The following is a 27,530-nucleotide window of genomic DNA, read 5'->3' on the forward strand; positions in this document are numbered from 1 at the left end:
GTCGTAAGCAGCGTCACTGGGGAGACGGAGGCTGCCGGGCGTGGTGCTGGCCGCCCGCCTCCGTCGTGTGCGGTTGCGGGCGTCGTAAGATCTGCTCGCCAACAGCTCCTGCCCCAACAGTCTGTTTAGGCACGTGGGGGGTTTGCTTTGCTGCTGTGGATGAACTGGGGAGCGGCAGGGTAGTGGTTGGCGCGTTGCGGTACCAACCCGGCGACCCGAGTTCGATTCCCGTTCGCGGCCAATAATGGCGACGATTATCTGAACCGTTCCTGGGTCCTCCCCTAGGTCGTCTCTGCCTCAAATCAGCACCTGGTGCTATGTGTAAACATCGCCACTGGGGAGACAAAGGCAGCCGGGTGTGGTGCTGGCCACCCCTCTGTATCACATACCATGGTGGCGTTCATATGGGCGCTCGCTAACGACACTTGCCCAAATAGTCTGTGAAAGCTATATGGGAGAACTTTGTCTTTGTGGCGGATAAACTAAACAATTTTACCGGATAAGGCCCCAATGAGCTACGTAGCTCTTTTGCAGAAGCGGCCTGGCCACAAATTGCAGCTCGGCGAAGTGGCGTATCGTCACCACGTGGAAATTTACAGCAGCCAATTACTCTAAAACGCGGTGACGTTGATGCTAAATGTGCAGGGAAAAACGGAGAACCCGGAGGAAAAAAACCACGCGACCATGGAAGGAGAGAGAGAGAGAGACGCCACCTCCAAATATAGAAGCATTGCCATGGTTGGGATCGAACCCACGACCTCCTGCGTCCCGGGCGAGGTAGTCAACATCTCGCCACGGTGGCGTATAAACCATAGAAACACCACGCGCCCTTCTGCTTCACGGCGGGGTTGTTACAGATTCCCTCCGACGACGTAAGAAGCGAGTCGGCCGTTTGTGTGCCGGTGTCACCGGGGTGGGGAGAGGGGGGGGGCTCCAAATCTTCCAAATTCTAAACATTAAGTATACTCTTAGTTCTTTCGGTAAAGTCACGTAGGTAAAAAATGAAGTTAAAATTGATAAAAATAAAACAATAAAAATCACGACGTTTCGGAGGCACGTCGTGATTTTTATTGTTTTATTTCTATTAATTTTAATTTCATTTTCTACCTACGTGACTTTACCGAAAGAACTAAGAGTATGAATCCTTGCAGTCACAAAAGCTTCAAATCTAGAATTCTAAACATGAAGGTTTAACATGATGTAGTAGTATAGTAGGAGGGGAGGAGGCTTTCGCCACCAATATCATCCATCGTAGACGGATTTTTTCTCGGGTTAGATCACACAAATATAAATGCGTGGTTAAACACGCGACGACAACCTGACACGGCCTGTTTGTAATGATAATAATTCCATGTATATAGCGGCTGTTCATCAAGGATCTCAAAGCGCTGTGCAGGACGCAGCAGCAGCAGACACTCTGCATGAAAATAATTGTATTATAGATAAATTTAAAAGAATCCGTTTACTGAATGAACTAAAAGTTTAATAAGCGGAAGCGCATTTAAGTAGTTTTTTTAGACGCATTTTTACATTGCCCCACGGACTCTGACATCCTGATGTCTCGTGGAAGAGCGTTCCGTCGCCTGGGGGGCGACACGGACAAATCTCCGTCACCCATGAGACCGAAGCCTGGGAATGCAGGGTTTGTCACGTGTACAAAACGTGCCAATTGGTTACTGGTTCAGCACTAACCGGGCTGTGTGCGTTGCAGAGTTAAACCCACTACGGCCATTTACAATTCGGGTGATCGTGAAGTTTCGCCGGTAATTACAACAACAAGAACAACAACAACCGGCTTCATGCAGGCGACGGTCAGAGTTGTGGAGAAATCTTCCCCTCCTGTTTCGGTCTTAACTAGAGGAGGGTGGTGGTGTTGTCACTTGTGAGTCTATCAGGTGCGACGACCAGGTGGGGCGGGGGGTGGTTCGTGTAGTCTCGTGAAGGGCAGTGGATACCTGTAATTAGTGGGTTTATTGTCAAAATGACTCCGCAGATTACTCAGCTGGGGATGACACGGCAGCAGAGATCATCGTCCCTGCCCCGCTTACTGGGCAGCCTCGCGTCCAACTGCAGACCAGGTGCTCATGTCTGCCACTTGGGGGGGGGAGACTAGGCCACTACTATACACTATTATACACTACACTATACACTACGCTATACACTACGCTACACACTACACTATACACTACGCTACACACTACGCTACACACTACGCTACACACTAGTGCTGTACTAGTATACTACACTGTATACTACACTATACACTACACTACTATACACTACACTATACACTACACTTTACACTACACTATACACTACACTATACACTACACTATACACTACACTTTACACTACACTATACACTACACTACTATACACTACACTATACACTACACTACTATACACTACACTATACACTACACTATACACTACACTATACACTACACTATACACTACACTATACACTACACTATACACTACACTATACACTACACTATACACTACACTTTACACTACACTTTACACTACACTACACTACTATACACTACACTATACACTACACTGTTGCAGCCTCACTTTGGTTCTCCACCGCCATCGACTCCTCGGTGTTGTAACTCTCTCTCCCTATCCTCTCTGCACATCCGCACCGTAGAATGCACTTGGAGCGTTCAAGGCGCGTCTGAAGGCCTTTCTCAAATCTGGGTCTGGGTCTCTCAGCTCTCGAGCAGACCCCACGCTTGGCTCCATACCTTTCGTCTGCAGAATCTGGCGCGTTGTAAACGTCATCATCATTATGATTATTATACTCGAGTAATCGGGTTTCTGTTATGGTACGTAGAGGATTGCAGAGCTTGGGCAGTTGCTGGCACCGGCTCGCTGCTGGGCTGCCTTTCCCCCGCTGCTCTGTGGTTCCTCCTCGCATCTCTAGAGAGGCGTTCTCTCTCTCTCTTTCTCCATGTGTGAGAGTGAGCGACTACCATGCAGTGTCGCGTTACGAGCTGCCATTGTTATTATTACTGTGTGGGCGCCGTGAGTAGCGTGGTGAGAGCGTATCTCCTGCCTGACTTCCGATTCGTGTATTTTTTTACTTTTGTTTTTACGTACCTCGACATACCGCTTCTTCCGTCGTAGAATGGCGACCATCGTCGTGTTCTCCCATGGCGCCGCGTGTGGTTTTCACAACGTGGATTGGATGGGGAACGCATTATTTGTTAATGACGCGGATTACTAATTGTGATGCGACGCGACGGGGCGAACGGAACTCAGCCGCGGCGTGAGGAGGGATAAGCAGCGGTCGTAAGACGGCTGCCTCGGCGTAGCGTCTCCACCGCACACGGCGTTGGGATGCTGCTGGATGCTTCTACGCTGGTGGTTCGTAACCTTTACTGCAGCCTTGCCACAACCCTTGGTCCTTAATCGTTACAAAAAATGTACAATGTTAATAACTTCATAGGTTTCGATGAAACTTAAGTAAGTTTTGTTGCCTCACGTTGCCCGTAGCTTAATTTGGGTTTTTCGATGACCTTCAAAAATAAATCTGGCCGTATTTCGCTACCCCCCAGGGTTTGCGTGCAGTCCAAGTTAAGAAGAACCACACTGGTCTAGACGCGACCCACACGGCACATCTGTCTTTGATCAGGCCCTTTGCTACGCATCTCAGTGCCCTTGAGGAACGCAACTACTACCACCGCCACGTTATAGGCGAACAGACTGGATGTATTTGTAGGAATCGGTTTAGCCTTTGTGGAGCTAAAGCAGGAGGTTTTAAGATGTTAAAATACCAAACAGAAACCTTTTGCATGCAGTCATGTCTGCATTAAACACACATACTTGTGGTGAGCATGCAAACAAGAACGTGCTCTGGTAGTATATGCATTGTCTTTGAAACTGATTGGTCCAGACCAGAGACAGCTTTCTTTAGAGCCTCGTCTCAAACACTCCTCTGGTTTTACTGCCAGAAAGGGTAAAACCTATTCCTATATGTATATACTGGCAAGAAAAAGGTCCCATGATGTAGCTGCTCACCCCGAGCCATGCTGTTTGCCTTTTGGCATGAACTCGCTACACTTGAGATCACGGTGGTTTAATCACATCACTGTTTATTTAACCAGGAAAGTCCTGCTGAGCTATGTAGCTCTTTGTCAGACGCGACCTGGCGGTCACAAATGACAGCTCAACGAAGTGGCTCATCATCATCACGTGGGAATTGATAGCAGTCAAACACCCTAAAACGCGTGTTGTTGATTCTAAACGTGGAAGAAAAAAAATAACCCGGAGAAAAATTTACACGACTTGGGATGAGAGAGACTCGCAAACTCTAAACATACAGCAAGCGTCAGGGTCTGGATCGAACCCACGACCTCCTGTATACCAGGCGAGGTAGTTAACATCTCCTAGCCACCGTGATGATGATGATGAGAGAGAGACACGCAAACTCTAAATATACAGCAGCAGGCGTCAGGGTCTGGATCGAACCCACGACCTCCTGTATACCAGGCGAGGTAGTTAACATCTCCTAGCCACCGTGATGATGATGAGAGAGAGAGACATGCAAACTCTAAATATACAGCAGCAGGCGTCAGGGCCGGGATCGAACCCACGACCTCCTGTATACCAGGCGAGGTAGTTAACATCTCCTAGCCACCGCAGCACCCATGCGGTGGTTGGCACCTGGACTCGCACCCAGGGTCCCAGCCGGTGGGGCCGACTCAGCGGCTGTGACCTTTGCGCCACCCCGGGGCCAGCGAGCTCGCCCGCCCTGTAACCTTAACAACAAACAAGCACAGCCCACCCATCCACCCCCCCTCCCCCTCTCTCACGTTCCAGTGGGGGGGTGGGTGGGAGAGAGTTGATTAGTTCACACAAATTCTGCAGGGCCATTCTCCAACGTAAATTGCAGTGGTGGGGCGGCGTTCATTATTTTTGTTGTCGTCGTCGTCATACAGTGCGTCCTCTTCTGCGGCGAGCGTTTCCACGACGCCCGTTGGATACATCGCGACGGATGGATGCATTAGAGACGACGCGTTGTTTTTATAGCGCGGACGCCAAGTGGGTGTGCACACGCCATCGAGCGAGGGGAACTCCGCCGCAGCGCGAACAGGAGTAAGCGGCGGTCGTAGCACGGCCGCCTCCTCCTCGGTGTAGCGCCATCTCCACACGAGTCGTTGGGATGCTGCTGGATGCTTCTAGAGCAGTGGTTTGTAACCTTTACTGCAGCCTGCACCGCCCTTTGGTTCTCAATCTTTAAAACAATGTACATTGTGAATAAACACATAGGGGCTTGATGAATGAAAGTAAGTTGTAACTTGCGCTGCGCGTGGCTTAATTTGTGTTTTCGATGATTTACCTTCTAAATGAATCTGTCCGTGTCTCGCTACCCCCCCAGAAGGGGCATCTCGCACCGCCAGCGGGTGGCGTGATGCTCCCCAGGTTAAGAGAACCACACTGCTCTCGACGCTACCCACGCGCCTCGGTCTTTGTTTGGGCCCTGCGTTATGCATCTTGTGCATTATAGCTGTACTGTGCTTAGCCCCCTATATAAATAACTGGCTTATATACCCGGCGTTGCCCGGACCAAAACAATATTTCAATACTACTCTTAAAAATCTAACAGCAGTGCGTACTGACTGTGGTGGTACCTGATATGATTACGGCAGTGCATACCGACTGTGGTGGTACCTGCTATCACTACAGTAGTAGATGCTGACTTTATGGCAGTATTTATCGACTCTATAGCACAAAGTACTCACCTGACAGAGTGGCGTGGTGAGGCCTAGTCCCGTGCAGAGCCTCCAGCTTCGCCTAGATTGTCCAGCCGGCCGAGGTGGCACCTTGGCAGGCTGGGGCTGGGCTGCTACCCCTTGACCCCCCCCCCCCCCCAGCCACGATCTCCCCGGCCGCTCTGCAGTAATATGTACGGCCTATAGTGGTAGCATCTAGCGACTGTATATATGAGTAACTGCATGCATCGGGGTGGGGGGGACATCACACAGTGGAGATTTAAGCTCAGCGTTTAGTGTATTTTTAAATCCTTTATATTAAGTTCGCTTCCTTGCTTGCTTGCGTGCTTGCTTGCTTGCTTACGACCGTGCAAATCTTTCAGTCGTTTTTTAACCCACTTCCCGTGATCCAATCGAGCTGACATTTTGCACACAGACTCGTTGTGCGAGACAATTAATGTTCGTGAATTTTTTTTTCCAAAATTTTACACTGTTTAGGGAAAACAAATTAAATATTTAATTACCAATTGCTTAATACTGGCAGACAATCATCTGACCCATAGGTGGCAGCCATCTCAAGCCAGAGGACGAGAGGACTCTAGCCGCCACGCATATAAAGGATTTATAGTGAAAAACTTTGTTTTTACGGGTTATACTTATTAAAGCATTTTTAACGCGAAAGAAAATGTCCCCCTCACTCCCACCGAAGGCGTGTGACTTGGCATGGCGTTGCCCGGGTCTTAAAAATATTTCACCAACGGTGCGTGAGTTGGTATGGTCGTGCACTCGTCATAAATAAATAAAAAGAAAGCGCACAAAAATCGCACTAAATCGCTAATTAAACTAATTAAAAGTTGACGGATGTGAAGAATAGCGCTGGCTCACGGCGGGGCTTAAGCCACAAACAGACAAACAGACAATTTTAGATTTTTATCTGAATAGATCATTATTATTATTGATAATGCAATTTTTTCCATAACGCAGCGTCCTTCAAGAACGCAACTACTCCCTGTCGCGTTGTCGGAGAACGAGACTCACATTGTACTTTGAAAAAAATTTGCCTTCCTGAGTTTAGACTTCTTTTTTACAGGAGGGTCGTGGCAATCGGGAAGGGGTGGTGGAGGGGGGTAACGCGATGTTCCGCTGCTGCTGCTGCTGCGTGCGATCCCGCCCCGCGTAGCCAGCCCGCACTCACGTTGGGTGGGCTGTGTCCGCGTTCGCAGGGCTGCGAGCGACGTTGGAACATCGCCGCCTCCCTCCCTCCCTCGTCTCCTGCGACGGACGCGACCATCGCCAGGCAGCCCGGTTGCTAGGGCAGCGCGGTCGCCATGGACACGGAGTCGCAGTTCTCGGGATACTCTTACAGCTCCGGCTACTCGCGGGGCTCCAGGCATCAACGGTAACGACGTGGGCGGCCGGCTCCCGGCCGGGGGAGTTTGTAGGGACGGTCCTGTGCTTCCGCAGCCCGGCAGGAGCTGCCGTCGCTGAAGGACGCCGCGCTGTGGGGAAAGTGGCGTGATAATAACGAGCTTTGACTCGGTGGGGATTAAGGGGTTGGGTGAAAGAGGCACAGTTACACGGTGTTAGTCGCCAAGCGATAAGAGAGCGTAGCCGTGGGCGAGGATGAGGGTGATGAGGGTGAGAGGATGATGGGGAGGAGGATGATGGGGGGTGGAGGAGGATGATGAGGGTGATGAGGATGATGAGGGTGATAATGATGATGAGGATGATGAGTTGCTGCGTGTGTCGCTGTGTTGCTCTGCGTGCGTGTTGCGCTGCTGTCGTGACGCTGGTGACATCAACCCTCCCCCCCTCCTCCCTGCCGCCAGTGACCGGAACCGGCACAAGCACCGCGGCCGCGAGGGCAGCGGCCGAGGGGACAAGTCTGTGACCATTCACATGCCGAGCGGCGGTGGCGGCGGCGGCGGGGGGGGCCAGGCGGCCGAGGCGCTCATCGACAAGGACGGCGGCGGTGGCGGCGGCCGCCCCGCCGAGGATGTTATTCAGGTCGAGATTTTGCCTCAGGTCCTGCACGCACCTCGAGGGGCGCACGAGCAGGGCCCACACGCAGCAGTAGCCACAACACGCAGCAGTAGCCTGAAACACACACGCAGCAGTAGCAGCCTCAACACAGACACGCAGCAGTAGCCACAACACGCAGCAGTAGCCTCAAGACACGCAGCAGGAGCAGCCTCAACACAGACACGCAACAGTAGCCTCTACACAGACACGCAGCAGTAGCCACAACACGCAGCAGTAGCGGCCTCAACACAGACACGCAGCAGTAGCCTGAAACACACACGCAGCAGTAGCGGCCTCAACACAGACACGCAGCAGTAGCCTGAAACACACACGCAGCAGTAGCAGCCTCAACACAGACACGCAGCAGTAGCCTGAAACACACACGCAGCAGTAGCCTCTACACAGACACGCAGCAGTAGCCTCTACACAGACACGCAGCAGTAGCCTCTACACAGACACGCAGCAGTAGCCTCTACACAGACACGCAGCAGTAGCCTCTACACAGACACGCAGCAGTAGCGGCTTCAACACAGACACTGCGGGCCTACTGGCACCACCGACCCAATCTCTCTCTCCTCTCTCTGCCAACTCTCCTCTGTCTCTCCTCACCCCTCAACCTCCCTCTCCTACCACCACCTCTTCACTCATCTCCACTACACCTCCCCCCCCCACCCCTCTCCTCCATCTCTCCTCACCCCTCAACCTCCCTCTCCTACCACCACCTCTTCACTCGTCTCCACTACACCTCCCCCCCCCTACCCCTCTCCTCTGTCTCTCCTCACCCCTCAACCTCCCTCTCCTACCACCACCTCTTCACTCGTCTCCACTACACCTCCCCCCCCCCACCCCTCTCCTCCGTCTCTCCTCACCCCTCAACCTCCCTCTCCTACCACCACCTCTTCACTCGTCTCCACTACACCTCCCCCCCCCTACCCCTCTCCTCTGTCTCTCCTCACCCCTCAACCTCCCTCTCCTACCACCACCTCTTCACTCGTCTCCACTACACCTCCCCCCCCCTACCCCTCTCCTCCGTCTCTCCTCACCCCTCAACCTCCCTCTCCTACCACCACCTCTTCACTCGTCTCCACTACACCTCCCCCCCCCACCCCTCTCCTCCGTCTCTCCTCACCCCTCAACCTCCCTCTCCTACCACCACCTCATCACTCATCTCCCCTACACCTCCCCCCCCCCTACCCCTCTCCTCCCTCTCTCCTCACCCCTCAACCTCCCTCTCCTACCACCACCTCATCACTCATCTCCACTACACCCCCCCACCACCCCTCTCCTCCATCACTTACCCCCCTCAAAGGCAAAGATCTCCCTCATAGCTTTAAAAGACTGTTGGGGCAAGGGCTGTGAGCGAGTAACACCTTCGAAGGCCGGCATGGCACACGAGGGGGTGGGGGTGGCCAGCACTGTTTCCCTTGTGGCGATGTTTACTACACACGGCACCAGGTACTCATTTTCAGCCAATTCCACCTGGGGGGAGACCCAGTAACATCGTCACTGGTGCTGGTAGTATTGGGCAGGAATCGAAACCGGGTCGGTACTCATTTGAGGCTGGTCGCCATGCTGGTGAGATGTTAACTACCTCGCCTGGTATGCAGGAGGTCGTCAGTTCCATCCCAAACCTGACGCCTGCTGCTGTATATTTGGAGTTTGCGTGTCTCTGATCATCATCATCACGGTGGCTAGGAGATGTTAAATACCTCGCCTGGTATACAGGAGGTCGTGGGTTCGATCCCGACCCTGACGCCTGCTGCTGTATATTTGGAGTTTGCGTGTCTCTGATAATCATCACGGTGGCTATTAGATGTTAACTACCTCGCCTGGTATGCAGGAGGTCGTGGGTTTGATCCCGTATATTTGGAGTTTGCGTGTGTCTCTCTTCCCGTGGTCGCGTGTATTATTCTCCCGGGTCCTCTGGTTTTTTTCCTTCCGTGCTGAGAGCATTTGGCTGCTGCTAGACATTTCCACGCGATGACGATGATGATGAGCCCACTTCGTTGAGCTCTCTCACTTGCGATGGGCAGGTCGCGTTCTGAAAAAAGAGCTGCATAGAATCTCAGTGTGGGCCTTGCCTGTAAAATAAACACGATGTATCCATAAAGCCGACTTGTTACACCAGCTGGACTTAGGGGAGTCCCAGGACAGGTTCAGATGATCGTCACCGTGAGCAGCAGGGAGTCGAACTCGGGTTGCCGGCGTTTGTGGCGCAGCACTTTAACCGCTACACTACTGCCCCCCCCCTCCACACACACACAGACAAAGATCACCCGTATAGCCTTAACAGACTGTTGGGGCAAGTGCTGGTAGCGAGCACCTACAAAACTAAAGATCCCCATATAGCCTCAACAGACTGTTGGGGCAAGTGCTGTTAGTGAGCACCTACAAAGACAAAGATCCCCATATAGCCTCAACAGACTGTTGGGGCAAGTGCTGTTAGCGAGCACCTACGAAGGCTGGCACGGCACTCTATGGAGGTGGGTGGCTCATTTGAGGCCGAATCGACCTAGGGTAACCCCTGACCCCGAGAAAGCTGTTGGCTAACCGCTACTCACTCCCCCGCCCCCACCCGCACATCCGTGTCTCTGCAGGACGACAACTGGGGCGAGACCACCACGGTGGTGACGGGCACGTCGGAGCAGAGCACGTCTCGCGAGGACTTTGCGGCCCTCTTCCGCGAGCCCCCGGCGCCCGAGGGCCGCGGCGGCTGCGCGGGCCGCCACGCCGGCCGCGCCGCCTCGGCCCTCCTGGGGGCCCTGGCCCTCCTGTCGCCCGTCGCCTTCCTGGCAATCCCGCACGCGCTCTGGCGCGACGAGCTGCAGCCCTGCGGCACCGCCTGCGAGGGCCTCTTCCTGTCGCTCGCCTTCAAGCTGCTGGCGCTCGCCGTGGGCACCTGGGCGCTGTTCGCCCGCGGGCCCCGGCACGCGCTGCCCCGCGTGCGCGCGCTGCGTGCCCTCGTGCTCGCGCTCGGGTTCCTGCTGCTGCTCGCGTTCTGGCTCTTCTTCGGCGCCCGCATCCTGGCGAGCCGCGACCCCGACTACCGCGGCATCGCGCAGTACGCGCTCTCGCTCGCCGACTCGCTGCTCTTCCTGCACTACCTGGCGCTGGTGCTGCTCGAGCTGCGCCAGCTGCGGCCCGCGTTCGCCGTCAAGGTGGTGCGCGCCACCGACGGGGAGAGCCGAGTCTACAGCCTCGGGCAGCTCAGGTACCGGTGCGGGGGGAGGTGGCCGCGGTGGCCGGTGGGGGGATGTTGACTGCCTCTCGCCCCTGGCGTGCGGGAGGTCGTGGGTTTACGATCACCGGAGCCCAGAGGTCGCAAACGAGTTTTGACACCCAGCCGGGTACGGGTACCCGTTCCCTACCCGTACCCGTACCCTACCCGAAATGAGTGACAAACGGTTACTCACCAGTGACTCACGGCCTACCCGTACCCGGCCGTGCCAGGGTCGCAAACGGCTACCCGTACCCGGCCAGGTACAGTTAGCCGGGTCTCGGGTAGGGTACGGGTATCGGGTACCCGGTTGCGACCTCTGCCGGAACCCCCTGACACGATGCCCGTTGTGTATTTGGACGTATTTGCGGCGTAACGCACCGGTCCTCGCAAAACCGGTGCTGAAATCTTAGATTCTGACTGACAGTTGTCTTGTCAGTCGGCTTTCCGCATCACGAGGACTGATTTTTGACGCACCGCCACCAGCTGCGCAAGGTTTTCTGACCAGGGGTTGCAAAACGCGGGAAAATAAATTATTATTGCGAACATATATACGCATATATAGTTTAACACGTAGGCTTTGGCGACCAATATCATCCATAATATAGTTGTTTTTGGGTTAGATCGCGTAATTATAAATGCGTCGTTAAACCCACAAATCTGGCTGTCGCCTGATGAAGCCAGTTGTAATTACTGTCGAAATGTCGTACTCAGATTTGCTCTCCAACACACCGGTTAGTGCTGCACTGGTAACGAATTGGCCACGTTTTGTTCACGTCACACTAAACCTTACTAATTGGCCGTGTCGGGTGGTGGCGGGCTTAACTATATCATGATTACATATATTTATTTTTACCGCCAATCCGTTCAATCCGGAGTGTGCGCGTCTCGATCTGGGTTTCTCTCTCCCCCCCGTGGTCGCGTGGAATTTTCCCTCCGGGTCCTCCGCTTTTTCATCCCTCCACATTCAGAATCGACGTCACGCGAAACATTCCAAGCGACGACGATAAGTCCCATTGAGCTACGTAAAACTAAAACTATTTACAGCATATAGCTCAGTGGGCCTTACTTGGTTAAATCAAACATTTGAAAGGTTAAAATCGAATAGAAATAGATCTGGAACTGGTGGAGTCCATATTATTAGCGTACCGCCTTCTCCTGGCCAACCAGGGGTACGGCTCTTCCTCAACGCCCACGGGAAGGAAGGTAGTTTCACACCCCATCTGTGTGTGATCCATCAACCCTCGCTGCTGCTGCCTCCACAGGGTTACAGCTGCCACGTGCAGCAGCGTAGCCACCGCCGCCGCTACCACCACCACCACCGCTACCACCACCACCACCGCTACCACCACCACCACCGCTACCACCACCACCGCTACCACCGCTACCACCACCACCGCCGCTACCACCAACACCACCATCACCGCTACCACCACCACCACCGCTACCACCACCACCACCGCTACCACCACCGCCGCTACCACCACCACCGCTACCACCACCATCACCGCTACCACCACCACCACCGCTACCACCGCTACCACCACCACCGCCGCTACCACCACCACCACCATGACCGCTACCACCACCGCTACCACCACCGCTACCACCACCACTACCACCACCACCACCGCCCGGCTAATAAATATCCCTGTGCATCCCCCTCCACCTCCACACCGCTTTGCATCACCGTGACCTCCCACGCACCGCACTGTGGCCTCTCTCACCCCTTCCCCTCTCCTCCCCCTTTCCCTCTCCCCGTGATCTCCCACCACCCCCACGAGCCCCCCACAACCTCCCAGGGCGTACCCAGTGCCATCATGTTGTGCGCAGTGCAATAGGCCAGATGCTGTAAATAGTTTTAACATCCGGTCTGTAACGTGGTAGGTAGTTGCGTTCCTGAAGGACATCGCGTTATAGAAAACTCGCGTTATAATAAATAATAATACATATGATGTAGGGGGTAAAGCTCAGTCCGCGATAACAGGTTCGATGTGTAACGCGGACGAACAAAGACGTGGGTAGCGTCGAGACCAGCGGCTCTTCACCTGAGCTGCTCGCACCCCCTGGCGGGTGTGAGACACGGCCAGATATTTTAGAACGTAAATCATCGAAAACACAAATGAAGCCACGGGCAACGTAAACAACAACTTTGTTCAGCCAAAACCCATGTAGTTATTACCATTGCACATTTTTTTTGTTACGATTGACAACCGAAGGGGTGGCAAGGCTGCAGTAAAGATTACGAACCGCCGGCGTAAAAGCATCCAGCAGCATCCCAACGCCGTGTGCGGTGGTGATGCTACGCCGAGGCAGCCGTCTTACAAACGCCGCTAATTTCTACTTTATTTCTACTCGCGCCGCGGGGAAGTTTGCTCCGTCGCGTCGCATCTCAATTCGCCTGCGAAAGAACGCGTTCCCCAACACGTTCATTGCGTTCTATACAGTGAGGGGAAAAAGTATTTGATCCCCTGCTAATTTTGTACGTTTGCCCACTGACAAATAAATGATCAGTCTATAATTTTAATGGTAGGTTTATTTGAACAGTGAGAGACAGAATAACAACAACAAAATCCAGAAAAACGCATGTCAAAAATGTTATACGTTGATTTGCATTTTAATGAGGGAAATAAGTATTTGACCCCTCTACAAAACATGACTTAGTACTTGGTGGCAAAACCCTTGTTGGCAATCACAGAGGTCAGGCGTTTCTTGTAGTTGGCCACCAGGTTTGCACACATCTCAGGAGGGATTTTGTCCCACTCCTCTCAATTCGTCTTCGATAGAACGCATTCTCCAACACGTTCATCGCGTTCTATATATATGTATGTCGGTCCGATTTGCGTCGTGAAAGCCACGCGCGATCGCAGGACTGACCGTGCGTGTACCGCGCCCGCGCCCGCAGCATACAGAGCGCGAGCGTGTGCGTGCTGGAGAGCTACTACCGCGACTTCTCCGTCTACAACCCCGCGCTGCTCAAGGTGCCCAAGTCGCGCGCCCTCAAGCACCTCACAGGCTTCAAGGTGTACGACGTGGACGGTGAGACGGTGGGGGGGGGTGGGGGACAAGCGGGTGTGTGTCTGTGTGTGTGTCTGTGTGTGTGTGTCTGTGTGTCTGTGTGTCTGTGTGTGTGTCTGTGTGTGTGTCTGTGTGTGTCTGTGTGTGTCTGTGTGTGTCTGTGTGTCTGTGTGTCTGTGTGTCTGTGTGTGTGTCTGTGTGTCTGTGTGTGTGTCTGTGTGTGTGTGTGTGCGTGTCTGTGTGTGTGTGTCTGTGTGTGCCTGTGTGTGCCTGTGTGTGTGTGTGTGTCTGTGTGTGTGTGTGTGTCTGTGTGTGTGTGTGTGTGTGTCTGTGTGTGTGCCTGTGCGTGTCTGTGTGTGTGTGTGTGTGTCTGTGTGTGTCTGTTTGTGTGTGTGTGAGTGGTAGTGTAGCGGTTAGCGCGCTGCGCTACGAACCCGGCAGACCGATTTCGAATCCTGCTCGCGGCCAACATCAGTGACGATTATCCGAACCGGTCCTGGGCCTCCCCTAAGTCACCTCAGCCTCAAATTAGTACCCTGTGCGATGTGTAGTAAACATCGCCGCTGGGGAGACAAAGGCGGCCAGGCGTTGTGCTGGCCACCCCACCCCCTCGTGTGCTGTACCGGCCTTCATAGGTGGTGCCACTCCATAACCACACTTGCCCCAATAGTTCAGGCTATACAGGGTATATTTGTCTTCATGTGTGCGTGGAGCAGTAGTGTAGTGGTTAAGGCACTGCGCTATGATACCCGCGACCCGAGTTCGAATCCCGCTCGCGGCCAACATCGGTGACGGTCCTGGGCCTCCCCTAGGTCGACTCGTCCTCAAATGCGTAGCTGGCGCGGTGTGTAGTAAACATCGCCATTAGCGGAGACGATGGCGGCCGGGCGTGGTGCTGGCCACCCGCCCCACCTCGTGTGCCGTGCCGGCCTTCATAGGTGCGACTCGCTAACAGCACAAGCCCCAACAGTCTGTTACAGGAGACACGTGGGGGTTGGGGTGGGGGGGGTATCGTTTTCTCGTGTGTTTGTGGCGCTAACGCGTCGTCGTCGTCTGCGCCGCAGGCAACCCGAGCAACAACGTGGCGGGGCAGTCGCGGGCGATGATCGCGGCGGCCGCGAGGAGACGCGACTCGGGCCACAACGAGCTCTACTACGAGGAGATGGAGAACGAGCGGCGCATGCGCAAGCGGCGCGCGCGGTACGCTCGCACCAACAACAACAACCACAACAACCACAACAACAACCACAACAACCACAACAACAACCACACCAACAACACCAACAACACCAACAACCACAACAACAACAACAACCACAACAACCACAACAACACCAACAACCACAACAACAACCACAACAACAACAACAACCACACCAACAACCACAACAACCACAACAACAACACCAACAACACCAACAACCACAACAACCACACCAACAACCACAACAACAACAACGACCACAACAACCCACAACCACCACAACAACCACCACAACAACACCAACAACACCAACAACCACAACAACACCAACAACCACAACAACACCAACAACCACAACAACACCAACAACCACAACAACACCAACAACCACAACAACACCAACAACCACAACAACACCAACAACCACAACAACCACAACAACAACACCAACAACAACCACAACAACACCAACAACACCAACAACCACAACCACAACAACACCAACAACACTCAACGTTTTATTGTTACCAGGTAAGGCCCACGCTCCGATACTATAGATCCCCTTACCTGTCACCCCCTTACCTGTCATCCGCTTACCTAGATTTGAAGCTTTCGTGACTGCAAGGATTCATACTCTTAGGTTTATTTTTTTTGATACAGTAAATTGAGACAGTACATTTATCTGTGACGGTCCCACCTGATGACGGAGACTTGTGTTGCCTCCGAAACATCGTGATTTATTATTTTATTTCTATTATTTCTATAATTTTTTTTACCTACGTGACTTTACCGAAAAAACCTAAGAGTATGAACCTCTTGCCTGTCAACACCATACCTGTCAAGCTGTCAACCCCTTATTAATGCCCTACCTTATCAGACCAATTCAGACCTCATTGGTCACCCCGTGCCCCTTATAAACCTCAACGTTCATCCTAAAAAGTCCCATCACAAGGGAGAAACGCAAACAAATAGACACATTTTATTATTTTTGCCCGTATTGAAACGGCTGTATGGCATATGGACCTGAACTCAATTTCCCTGTACAAGAATATTGGTAAACCGTATGGGTTGATGGGTACCACAGAGGCACACACTTGAACTTGGAGGCGACAAGTTTATTACAACACCCCAACAGGGTTTCTACACGAAGGTACACTGGTTAGCTAGACCACAACGGGGCGACTACATCACCGGGTCGGTCAGTAACACACCGCCTGACCCACGATGCCGAGCGCAAAGACCGAGGATCGAAGAGCCGCAGCACCGACGGGTTCCATTTCAACAGACAGCCGCGATCGCTCTCGGGACCTCCCTTTTATGCTCCCGAGAGGCCACGTCCCTTTAGATCTCACCGGAAGGTTTTCGAACGAGCACCACGTGTCCCTCAAGCCGCCCTTTGGGCCCCCTGGCTACCCTGTCGCGGTCACGTGCCCTCTCATGTTCACCCAGACTGCCACCTGCCTCTCTCTGACCGTCACCAGAACCAGGTCAGCTTCCATGCCGTGCCTCTTCTGGTGTCAGGGAGAGGCTCCAGACGCGCTAGACGCCATAGTGACTCCAATGACGTCACTCCATATATACTTTGCTCTTTGTCAGAAGTAACCTGGCCGTCGCAAATGATAGGGCGATGAAGCGGGCTTATCCATCATCATCATTGCCGTCGTGGTGTGAACATTTCTAGCAGCCGAATACTCTAAATGCGTGTCGATTATAAACGTGGAGGGTAATATCGGATAGCCCGGAGAAAAATCCACGCGACCACGAGGTGGTTAACATCTCGGCATCTTGACGATGAGAGCGAGAGACACGAAAACTCCAAATGTACAGCAGGTGTGAATTAATCCAAGACAGGAATCCAAGTCTCGGGCGAAGCAGGGTAGTATAAAGCTCGTTGTAATTTCTGGCATTGTCTTTGAAACTAATTGGTCTGCACCAGAGACAGCAGCCTTTTGTACGGCCGAGTGTCGTACAAATCAGCCTCAAATGACTACACCAGATACTCATTTGAGGCTGATTCGACCTTCGGGGGAGGCCCAGCATCGGGATCAGATTATTTTTTTTACCTATCTTAGCCATTAGCGGGAATCGAACTCGGGTCGCTGGTTCCGAGATTGGCCGGTGAACGGAGGCACCCACCACCACCACCCTGCTACCTGCAGACGTCTCTGAACGGGGGAGGGTTAATCGCAGAGCTGCGCCCGTTATCCCCGTTGAGTTCTCACCCGCTGGCTGGCTCGGTCGCCCGCCCGCTCACTCATTCACCCACCCACCTGCTCACTCGCCTGCTCACTCGCCCACCTACCCGCTCGCTCGCCCGCCCGGTTACCCACCCACCTGCTCACCCGCCCACCTGCTCACCTGCTCACCCGTCTACCTATTCACCCGCTCACCCGCCCACTTACCCGCTCACCCACCCGCCCTCTCACTCACTCACCCACCCACCCGCTCACCCACTCACCCGCTCAACTGCTCACCCACCCACCTGCTCACCCGTCCACCTATTCACCCGCTCACCCGCCCACTCACCCGCTCACCCACCCACCTGCTTACCCACTCGCCCGCTCAACTGCTCACCCGCTCACCTGCTCACCCGCCCACTCACTCACCCACCCATCTGCTCACCCACTCGCTCGCTCAACTGCTCGCCCGCTCACCCGCTCGCCCATCCACCTATTCACCCGCTCACCAGCCCACTCACCCGCCCACTGGCCCGCCCTCCCCCAGGCTGGTGGTGGCAGCGGAGGAGGCGTTCACGCACGTGCGGCGCCTGCAGGACGAGGAGCAGCGTGCCGGCACGGGCCTCACCATGGACCCGCAGGAGGCGGCGCAGGCCATCTTCCCCTCGATGGCGCGCGCCCTGCAGAAGTATCTCCGCGCCACCAAGCAGCAGCCCTTCCACAGCATGGAGGGCATCCTCAAGCACCTGGCCCACTGCATCGCACACGACATGACGGCACGGGTACGCCCCCCTGAGACGTTGTGGGGGGTGGGTGGGGTGGGTCCAGGCCAGAAAAACATGTGTTTTTTTTGTTGACCAGTGTTATTAATGTGCGCCATAGTGACAAATCCACGCATTACTAACTCACGTCAGAACCTCGGGAATCTCGGTCACCCCGCGCGCGGATAACCGCTAGTCGACCCTAATAACAAATGACGGTAAATGACGGCGACAATCGGCGCGCGGATCTTCCGCAGGCCTTCCTGGAGAAGTACCTGAGCCCGGGCCCCACGGTGCAGTACGAGCCGGACAAGTGGCAGAGCTCCCAGTGGCGCCTGCTGAGCGCCGAGCCGGTGACGTCGGCGCTGCGCGACGGCACCGCCTTCTCGCTGGCGCGCGCCGACCTCTGCCTCGTGGTGACGGTGTCGCGAGCGCCGCGCTTCACCCTCTCCGAGACCTTCCTCGACCCCAAGTCGCACAAGTTCGTGCTGCGCCTGCAGTCGGAGACCTCCGTGTGAGGCCGACGCGGTCGACGACGGGTGGGGGAGGTCACATGGCGGGGCGGGGGGGGGCAGTGTCTCATGGGTAAGGCCCGCGATGTGTGGAACTTGACACGTGTATCGGTTGCCACCTTTGTCGGGGTTTGACCCGAGGGTTTGTTTGTATTTTTCTACTTGCCTGCTTACCCCCCCCCCATCCCTCCCCCACCACCGGGGAGAGTCCGGGAGTTTGGCATCATCGTTGTTCCTTCCTCGACCCCCAAGTTGCACAAGTTTCTGCTGCGCCCGCAGTCGGGAGACTTCCGCCTCTGCCGCCGCCGCTGCTGCTGCTGTGGTGATGGCGGTGGCGGTGTTCAAGGGCGGGGGAGGTCACACGGCGGAGGTGCAGTGGGGGGCGGGTGGAGGAGTGTATTGTGGGTAAAGCCGCTGTGTCGTTGGGGGACTTGGCGAGTGTATGGGGTTGCCATCTTTGTCGGGGTTTGACCGCTGGAGGTTTTTTTTTTTACTCGCCTACCCTCGGGAGAGTCCGGGAGTTTGGCATCGATGTTCGTTTGGCAGGAATTGATCTGTGCCGAGATCTGGCGGTGGTGGAATTGTATCGTCGTAGACCGCACGGTTTCAATGGTGGACAGAGTTCTTGGCTGAGAAATACGTCTGTGGGATTTGTCTTGTTGGGAAAGGTTGGCAACCGTAACCCACCCATTTCGTTCACTCACCCATTCAACACCCCATGCACCCACTCGAATACTAACACATTCACCAACTCTCCCACCCACTCGTTCATTCACCCGTTCACCAACCCACCCGCTCGTTCACTCGCCCATTTACCAACCCGCACACCCGACTGGCTCGCTGACTTACACATTCACCCACTTATTCGCCCACTCGCTCGCTCGCTCACCCACCACCTAACTATGGTTTGCCACCTTGTCCGTGTCTGACCTGGTCTGTACGGTCTGAGATATGCCATCGGTTCGCGTGGCAGTAATTGATTTGTAACCGACATCTGTCTAGCGGTATTGCCGTGCTGAACTTCATTGCGGAAAACTTGAGCACGGTTTTTTGACACTACACCTGGTGCCGACGATGACACATTATATATATACATCGGGGTTTGGTCTACAGTGTAAAAAAAAAAGGGTCAACTCCACTTCGTTTTTTCTAAGTCCGTGAAGATCAAAGGACGACCGCGGGCGGCTTGTAGAGTTGTCCCATCGTGGGGCTAAGGGGGGAGGAGGCATCGTCGGTAGCCACTGGGCGATGCCGAAAGCCAACGAGCGGGCAGTCGTATCTGTGTTTGTGCGCACGCGTATGAACTTCTGTCGTGCTCGGTGGGGGGGAAGACAACACACTAACACACGACAAAAAGCTGTTCTATATTAATGAGATTGTGTGTGTGTGTGTAAGTTGGAGCCTCTTTCGCAACGTACATCGCCAGCCGTGCTCGTCGGAGATGCACGGGGGGAGGGGGGGGGAGCGGAAAACAAACTCACAACAAGCAATTGTAGAGAAATGAGAGTTTGTGTGTGTGTATGTTTGAACTTCTATCGCACCGTACATCGCCAGATGTGCTCATTGGAGGTGCGTAGGGCGGGGAAGGACAAGAAACTAAACGTGCAACAAAGAGCAGTTTCAAAGCAGTGACTTTTCAATCTGGTTGGCAGCCCTCAATCAATGTGGACATTCCGCTTTGCTATGATGGGGGGGGGGGGGGGGGGATGCAGTTTATAATCTCTTAGGGACGACCACTGTTGACTTACCTCAAAGTATTTTAATAACTTTTTTAGTGAATCACGTCAAGAAGCGGCACGGTCGAGTTGCATTTCGTTCGCTTCTGTGGAACTTGGGACCGTTTTAATCAAAATCAAACTCCCTTGGTGGTGGCGGCGGTGGCGGCCGTCTCTCATCTTGAGGCCGGCACATGTGTTTTTCTCACGGTGATTATCAATGTCGGCTTGTGACGCGTCGTCACGGCGTAGCATTGGCCCGCTCTCGCACACGCAGCAGGAGAGCGGGGACGGCCGAGAGGTGCGATGAGCGAGCGGGAAGGTAGCAGCAGCAGCAACATCATGGTCCATGAGCTGGGCTCGCTTCGGACAGTCAACCCTAACCTCCGAATTCCTCCGTTATACAGGGACGAACAATTTGGGTTCCAGAGGTCTTCGTAAATAGATTTCTTCGTCAGTCCCAACTGGTTCTTCACATTCTGCAGATGTCAATTCCACTGGTTCTTCAGGTTCTACAGATGTAGATGTCGCTGGTTCTTCACGTTCTGCACATGTAGATGCCACTGGTTCTACATGTTCTACAGATGTAGATGCCACTGGTTCTTCACATTCTGCAGATGCCACTGGTTCTTCACGTTTTGCAGATGTAGATGCCACTGGTTTTTCACATTCTTGCGTATGTAGATGCCACTGGTTCTTCACGTTCTGCAGATGTCGATTCCACTGGTTCTTCAGGTTCTGCAGATGTAGATGCCACTGGTTCTTCACGTTCTGTAGATGTAAATACCACTGGTTCCTCACATTCTGCAGATGTAGATGCCACTGGTTCTTCACGTTCTGCAGATGTAGATGCCACTGGTTCTTCAGGTTCTGCAGATGTAGATGCCACTGGTTCTTCACGTTCTGCAGATGTAGATGCCACTGGTTCTTCACGTTCTGCAGGTGTAGATGCCACTGGTTCTACATGTTCTACAGATGTAGATGCCACTGGTTCTTCACGTTCTGAGATGTAGATGCCACTGGTTCTTCACGTTCTGTAGATGTAGATGCCACTGGTTCTTCACGTTCTGCAGATGTAGATGCCACTGGTTCTTCACGTTCTGCAGGTGTAGATGCCACTGGTTCTACATGTTCTACAGATGTAGATGCCACTGGTTCTTCACGTTCTGAGATGTAGATGCCACTGGTTCTTCACGTTCTGAGATGTAGATGCCACTGGTTCTTCGCGTTCTGAGATGTAGATGCCACTGGTTCTTCGCATTCTGAGATGTAGATGCCACTGGTTCTTCACGTTCTGAGATGTAGATGCCACTGGTTCTTCGCGTTCTGAGATGTAGATGCCACTGGTTCTTCATGTTCTGCAGATGTAGATACCACTGGTTTTTCATGTTCTGCAGATGTAGATGCCACTGGTTCTTAAAGTTCTGCAGATGTAGATGCCACTGGTTCTTCACATTCTGCAGATGTAGATGCCACTGGTTCTTCACATGCTGCAGATGTAGATGTCACTGGTTCTTCATGCTCTGAGATGTAGATGCCACTGGTTCTTCACGTTCTGAGATGTAGATGCCACTGGTTCTTCGCGTTCTGCAGATGTAGATGCCACTGGTTCTTCACGTTCTGCAGATGTAGATGCCACTGGTTCTTCGCGTTCTGCAGATGTAGATGCCACTGGTTCTTCGCGTTCTGTAGATGTAGATGCTACTGGTTCTTCGCGTTCTGCAGATGTAGATGCCATTGGTTCTTCGCGTTCTGAGATGTAGATGCCACTGGTTCTTCGCGTTCTGAGATGTAGATGCCACTGGTTCTTCACGTTCTGAGATGTAGATGCCACTGGTTCTTCACGTTCTGTAGATGTAGATGCCACTGGTTCTTCACGTTCTGTAGATGTAGATGCCACTGGTTCTTCACGTTCTGAGATGTAGATGCCACTGGTTCTTCGCGTTCTGAGATGTAGATGCCACTGGTTCTTCACGTTCTGAGATGTAGATGCCACTGGTTCTTCACGTTCTGAGATGTAGATGCCACTGGTTCTTCGCGTTCTGCAGATGTAGATGCCATTGGTTCTTCGCGTTCTGAGATGTAGATGCCACTGGTTCTTCGCGTTCTGAGATGTAGATGCCACTGGTTCTTCACGTTCTGTAGATGTAGATGCCACTGGTTCTTCACGTTCTGAGATGTAGATGCCACTGGTTCTTCACGTTCTGAGATGTAGATGCCACTGGTTCTTCGCGTTCTGCAGATGTAGATGCCACCACCGCCATCTATTGCGCGGCGGTTGAACTTACGACTCTCGGCCCGAACGACCAGGTTTGTTCGTATCGTTGAAAGTTCGTAAGTCGAATGTTTGTATCTCTGAATGTCCGTAAGCGCAGGAGTCGCTGTATGGAGACGTCATCGGCAGCAGTGTGACTTTGTGGTTGAACACGCAGGGAGGGGACATTGGGGAGTGGAGTTTCACTTGTCGAACACTTGAGCTCGCACGAATCTCGCTTCTGTGACACGATGGTGGAGGGGGGGGGGGTGCGTAAGGGGTGAGGGAAGGGGGAATTGGGCTCTCATTAACTCCTGAGAACTGGTTTCAAGACAAAACGATCGCGGGAAAAAATCCAACTCCGTGTCCAGCAGGCGTTGGTGGTGGCAGCAGCTTCTCCTGTCATTGGGAGAAGTCAACAGTGGTGGTGCCAGGGGGGGGGCGGGGGGGGTATTGGGTTGTGGACTCTTTGAGTTGTGAGCCAGGAGGACTGCCTATGGAGATAGACAGAGCTCGCCCCGCCAACACACTTTAGAATTCGATTTCATTTTTTCCGTTGAGTTTTAAATTAAAGGGGGGAGGAGAAAATAAAATCCGTATCATTAAGACAGCCTCCCCCCCCCCCCCTCGAGCCTTCGGCAAAGCCTCTGTGGCCAATTCCACATTCTCACATTCTCCTCCAGCCCAAATCAACAGGAACAAATTCACCGTCTCTGTCTCCTTCGCTGCCCACTGGGCCTGGTTAGACGCGCGGCGGGCTTCCTCGCCGATTCTTTGATTTAAATCTCGATTCTCACAACGGCGCCGCTCGCGATATCCCCTCATGGCGTATCCCCAGCTCCACGCGCCCATGAGAATCGATCGGCGACGTTTGAGACGTGGAGCGGCGAGCGCCGTACGACGGAGAATGAACGAACTTGAACCGAATCGTTACGCCCCGGGGTGGGCAAAACCCCGATGCCAACTCCCGTGAGTGGCGGTGGGCTGGGTGTGTGGGGGGACGACGCTTGTGCCTGCGTCATTGCGCGTGTCCACCCAAGGGAGGAGGGTAGACGTGGCGCCGTCTTGCGGCGATTGACCACGCCGCGCCAGATCGTCCGTTCGTCCGCGCTGATGCAGGGCTTCCGTGTGGGACTGCGATGGCTGTGTGAGCGCTCATGCTCCACAAGCGGGCGGGCGAGCGGGCGATCGAGAGCCACTTTTTGTTGTCGATCTCTGTCAGTTGTGCGGCGTTTTTCCGATCCGCTAGGGGGAAGTCTCGCTCACGGTCGGCGAATGGTGAAGGACACCTGAACTTTGACGGCCGTAGCTGCTTTTAGTGCACCCACCTCCAGAGAGGAGCGACCGTCCGTTTTGTGGCCGCGTCTTGCTGTACGGCGTAGCCTGATGATGATGATGATGTTCCTGTCATGGCCGCTGATTCGGGTCACAGCGGTCGGCCTCCAGCGACGTTGGGCCATCGGTATCGTGACGTCACCCCCCCCCCCGTTTTTTTTACTGGAATGACGTCCTTCTCATTTGTCGTTTGTGTTGTTTTTAATATTTTAGTTTTTTTGTGTTATCCTCGATAATGAACGTAGCAGATCGTTTGTGTATAGAGATGAAATGTAAGAGCCATCGTCGTCGTTGTCGTGTACATAAAGGGGCTTGCGTGTCCTGTAGCGTGTCGTAGTGTTTCTAACCCCACCTCGTCTGCTCTGCATTCCTCAGACTTGGGGGTAACGTCTAACACATGAATTGCCTTTTTTTATCTCACTCTCTCTCTCTCTCGCTCTTCTTTATTTTTTGCATCCTGTGTTTTTAAAAACGACACTAAGTTATTCGATCGCTCGAGATTTTTCTTTTTTGATTTGAGACACAAAATACTTCTGCGTCCGGGGTCGGGAGGGGGAGCGTGCCTCTCCCGCGCGAGTCGGAACCGTTGACGGTTTTTCTCTACACACGCACACACGCACACGCACGCACATACACATGCACACACACGCGCACACGCACGCGCACACACGCGCACACACGCGCACACACGCGCACACACGCGCACACACGCGCACACACGCACACACGCGCAAAGACAAATATGGAATCGAACTCGGGGTCGCCGTGTCCGTAGCACAGCGCGCTAGCCGCTACACTACTCGCTACACTACCGCTCCCTGCACACACACACGTACATGCACACACGCGCACACACGTACACACGTACACGTATATACTGGTAGCTGCATTCCCTCACTACTAGCTGCGTTCTCGATGGGTTCAACAATGCGCCCTCCTCCTCCTCCCCATGCCGTGGTGAAACGGGGTGGGGGGGGGGCAGACCCTGCTCAGAGCACAACAAGCCGTGCCTTGTTTACATTTTTACATTCAAGTTGAGCGCCCACTTCACCTCCAGCACCAACTCGCTTCCCGTTGTCTTCTTAGGATGGAAGCTTCTCTTCCGGTCCGTCCGTCCGTCGCTTTGTCGTGAACTGATGTAGCAAAGATTACCCCCCCCCCTCCTGCATTCCCTGCGTACCCCCCCCCCCCAATCCTCGCATCGCCCGCGTCTCGTGTTATGACATCAGAGGAACAGTCCCACTATTAAAGGATTTTTTTAAATTTTACCAGGCATTGGTCGCGTGGATTTTTCTACCGGGTCCCTCCCGGCTTACCCCCCCCCCCGCCCCCCTTCACATTGTAGAATCGACGTCACGTGCTTGTGGAGTGCGTTCGGCTGCTATACATGTCCACACCACGACGACGATGATGATGATCATCAGCCGCCACTCGGTTGAGCCGTGGCCGCGTGGATTTTTCTCCCGGGGGTCCTGCCGCTTTACTCGGCGATGCTGGAGAGGCAACTTCGTTGAGCCGCTGTCACTTGCGATGGCCAAGAGCTGCGAAGCTCAGGGGCGCCTTACCTCGTACCTCGTGAAATAAAAAATGTTTCTTTGTTTCGCGCTCCCAGGATGGGTGGGAATTTGAAGTTGTTATGCAGTGATGCCGCCGCCGCCACCGCTGAGGCTGTCTGCGCTAGCGGCCAACGCAGCGCGACCGGCGATCGCCAGCTGCGTTACCCGCGAGTCTGAGACGGGCGTCTGAGACGCGCGTTGAACCACGGTAGGAGCGGCGGGAGGGGACCGCTCGCGATGTGCGCTGCGATGAAGCTCGCGGCTCCTCGTCGTCATCATCATCGTCGCCCCCCCCTCATCCCGCATGCCCCCCCCCCTCCTCCCCTGTGCACGCTCCCTGTGCAGAAACTTTGCGTTTGGCCCGAAAAGTGCGAGTAGCCAGAGTAAGTTGGTGCCGGAATCCGTTCGCTATCAAAACTAAAACATTCTTCCACGGAGGGTTTTTTATTTTTCTATTATCATTGTTGTTGTTGTCACCGTCGGTGTAGTTGTATTTTTTGAATGTCAAACATTTTCAACTACTGATGTTAAAAAACAAACTATAGTGTTAACGGTTACCGTGTGGTGTGGGGGGCGGTGCGGTGGAGGTCATGGTGTCACGTGGGGGTCACGTGGGGCCGAAAGGGGGGGATGGGGGGGTGCTAGGGTTTGTGTCGTTTTTATTATTTTTCTAAAAATATTGTCCACGACTCTCTATTTTTATACCGAGCTCTTGCAGATACCCCGGCGCGTTTCGACGTCGTCATCGTCTCTCGCCCCCCCCCCCATCTCTTGCTAACCACTTAAAATAATTGGGACTGCCGATGTTGTCGAATAGTAAAGTTAGCCCTGCTAGGATGACGACGAGGACGAGGTTGTTGTTAACACCATTGGAACCTCCTTTGCCAGTAGCAAAACATGATAATTGGTTTTGACACTTTTATCTGGCAACAAAACTGAGGTATAATCAGCGGTAAGACACTTTCTACATAACGAGGCAGAGATGACTCGACACGAGGTTGCCAAAATAATTGAGAATAGCAAAGTAACAAAAGTAAATATTAGCTCGAATGAAGCAAACGCCTTAAGAGAGCTCCGATTAAATAAAGCAATTCAAATCCTGGCAGCTGATAAAGGCCGCACTACTGCAGTGATGTCATGAGCAGATTATGATAATAAAATTAAAGATTGTCTAGAGGAAAGTACCTACATTAAAATTAAACGAGATCGAACTGATACTTTATAACACAAGACTACTGCAATCATTGCAAATTAATAAATCCCTAAGACTGAAAAAAACCAAATTAAGCCAAGGGCTTCAACACCACCGAGACTGTATGGGCTACCAAAGATTCATAAAATCGGCACCCCATTACGACCCATAGTCAGTACAATTGGCTCTGCCAAATATAAATTAGCAAAATATATAACTATAAACAAATACAGCCCTACATCGGTAGGACATCTTCATTCATTAAAAATTCAGAACATCTTGTGAATGTGATTAAAGATATCAAACTTAACCCTAATGACATTCTGGTGAGTGATGTGATTTCTCTATTCACAAAGGTTACAGTGAACGCGAGTTGCTTAAATTACTTGATACACTCGTAAAGAATACAGGTTTACCAGAAGACATTCCGAAACTAGCTGACTATTAAATTTTGATTTAAAGCTTTCGTGACTGCAGGGATTCATATTCTTGGTTCTTTCGGTAAAGTCACGTAGAAGGGAATTAATAAAATAATAAAAATAAAACAATAAAAATTCGATTTAAAGCTTCTTTCGTGACTGCAGGGATTCATCTTCTTGGTTCTTTCGGTAAAGTCACGTAGAAGGGAAATAATAAAATAATAAAAATAAAACATTAAATAATTCTCACGACGTTTCAGCCACAACGCAAGCAGCCATTTAGACCATGTGGCCGAAACGTGAGAATTATTTTATTATGTTTTATTTTTATTATTTCATTACTTCCCTTCTACGTGACTTTACCGAAAGAACCAAGAAGGCTGACCATTGTTTAAATAACACTTACTTCTTATGGAGAGGTGATTGCT

At 53.0% G+C, this 27,530-nt stretch overlaps 1 protein-coding gene across 2 annotated transcripts in view; it reads left to right on the forward strand.

Moving 5' to 3' along the window:
• LOC133358495 (vang-like protein 2) overlaps nucleotides 1-25,505 on the forward strand; it is a 44,254-nt gene extending 18,749 nt beyond the window's left edge. The window contains exons 2-8 of one of the 2 annotated variants that reach the window (XM_061576834.1): nucleotides 6,944-7,119; nucleotides 7,550-7,745; nucleotides 10,340-10,953; nucleotides 13,865-13,998; nucleotides 15,042-15,177; nucleotides 17,906-18,140; nucleotides 18,377-25,505. In XM_061576834.1, coding sequence (XP_061432818.1) covers nucleotides 7,049-7,119; nucleotides 7,550-7,745; nucleotides 10,340-10,953; nucleotides 13,865-13,998; nucleotides 15,042-15,177; nucleotides 17,906-18,140; nucleotides 18,377-18,637 — 1,647 coding nt within the window. In that variant the 5' untranslated portion in view covers nucleotides 6,944-7,048 and the 3' untranslated portion in view covers nucleotides 18,638-25,505. The remainder of the gene's footprint in view (nucleotides 1-6,943; nucleotides 7,120-7,549; nucleotides 7,746-10,339; nucleotides 10,954-13,864; nucleotides 13,999-15,041; nucleotides 15,178-17,905; nucleotides 18,141-18,376) is intronic. The other variant, XM_061576835.1, reaches the window with a different exon arrangement.
• The last annotated feature ends 2,025 nt before the right edge of the window (nucleotides 25,506-27,530 follow it).

This window comes from Lethenteron reissneri, chromosome 62 (genome assembly GCF_015708825.2).
Source record: "Lethenteron reissneri isolate LAM-NWPU_2019-01 chromosome 62, ASM1570882v1, whole genome shotgun sequence".
Classification (NCBI taxonomy): domain Eukaryota; kingdom Metazoa; phylum Chordata; class Hyperoartia; order Petromyzontiformes; family Petromyzontidae; genus Lethenteron; species Lethenteron reissneri.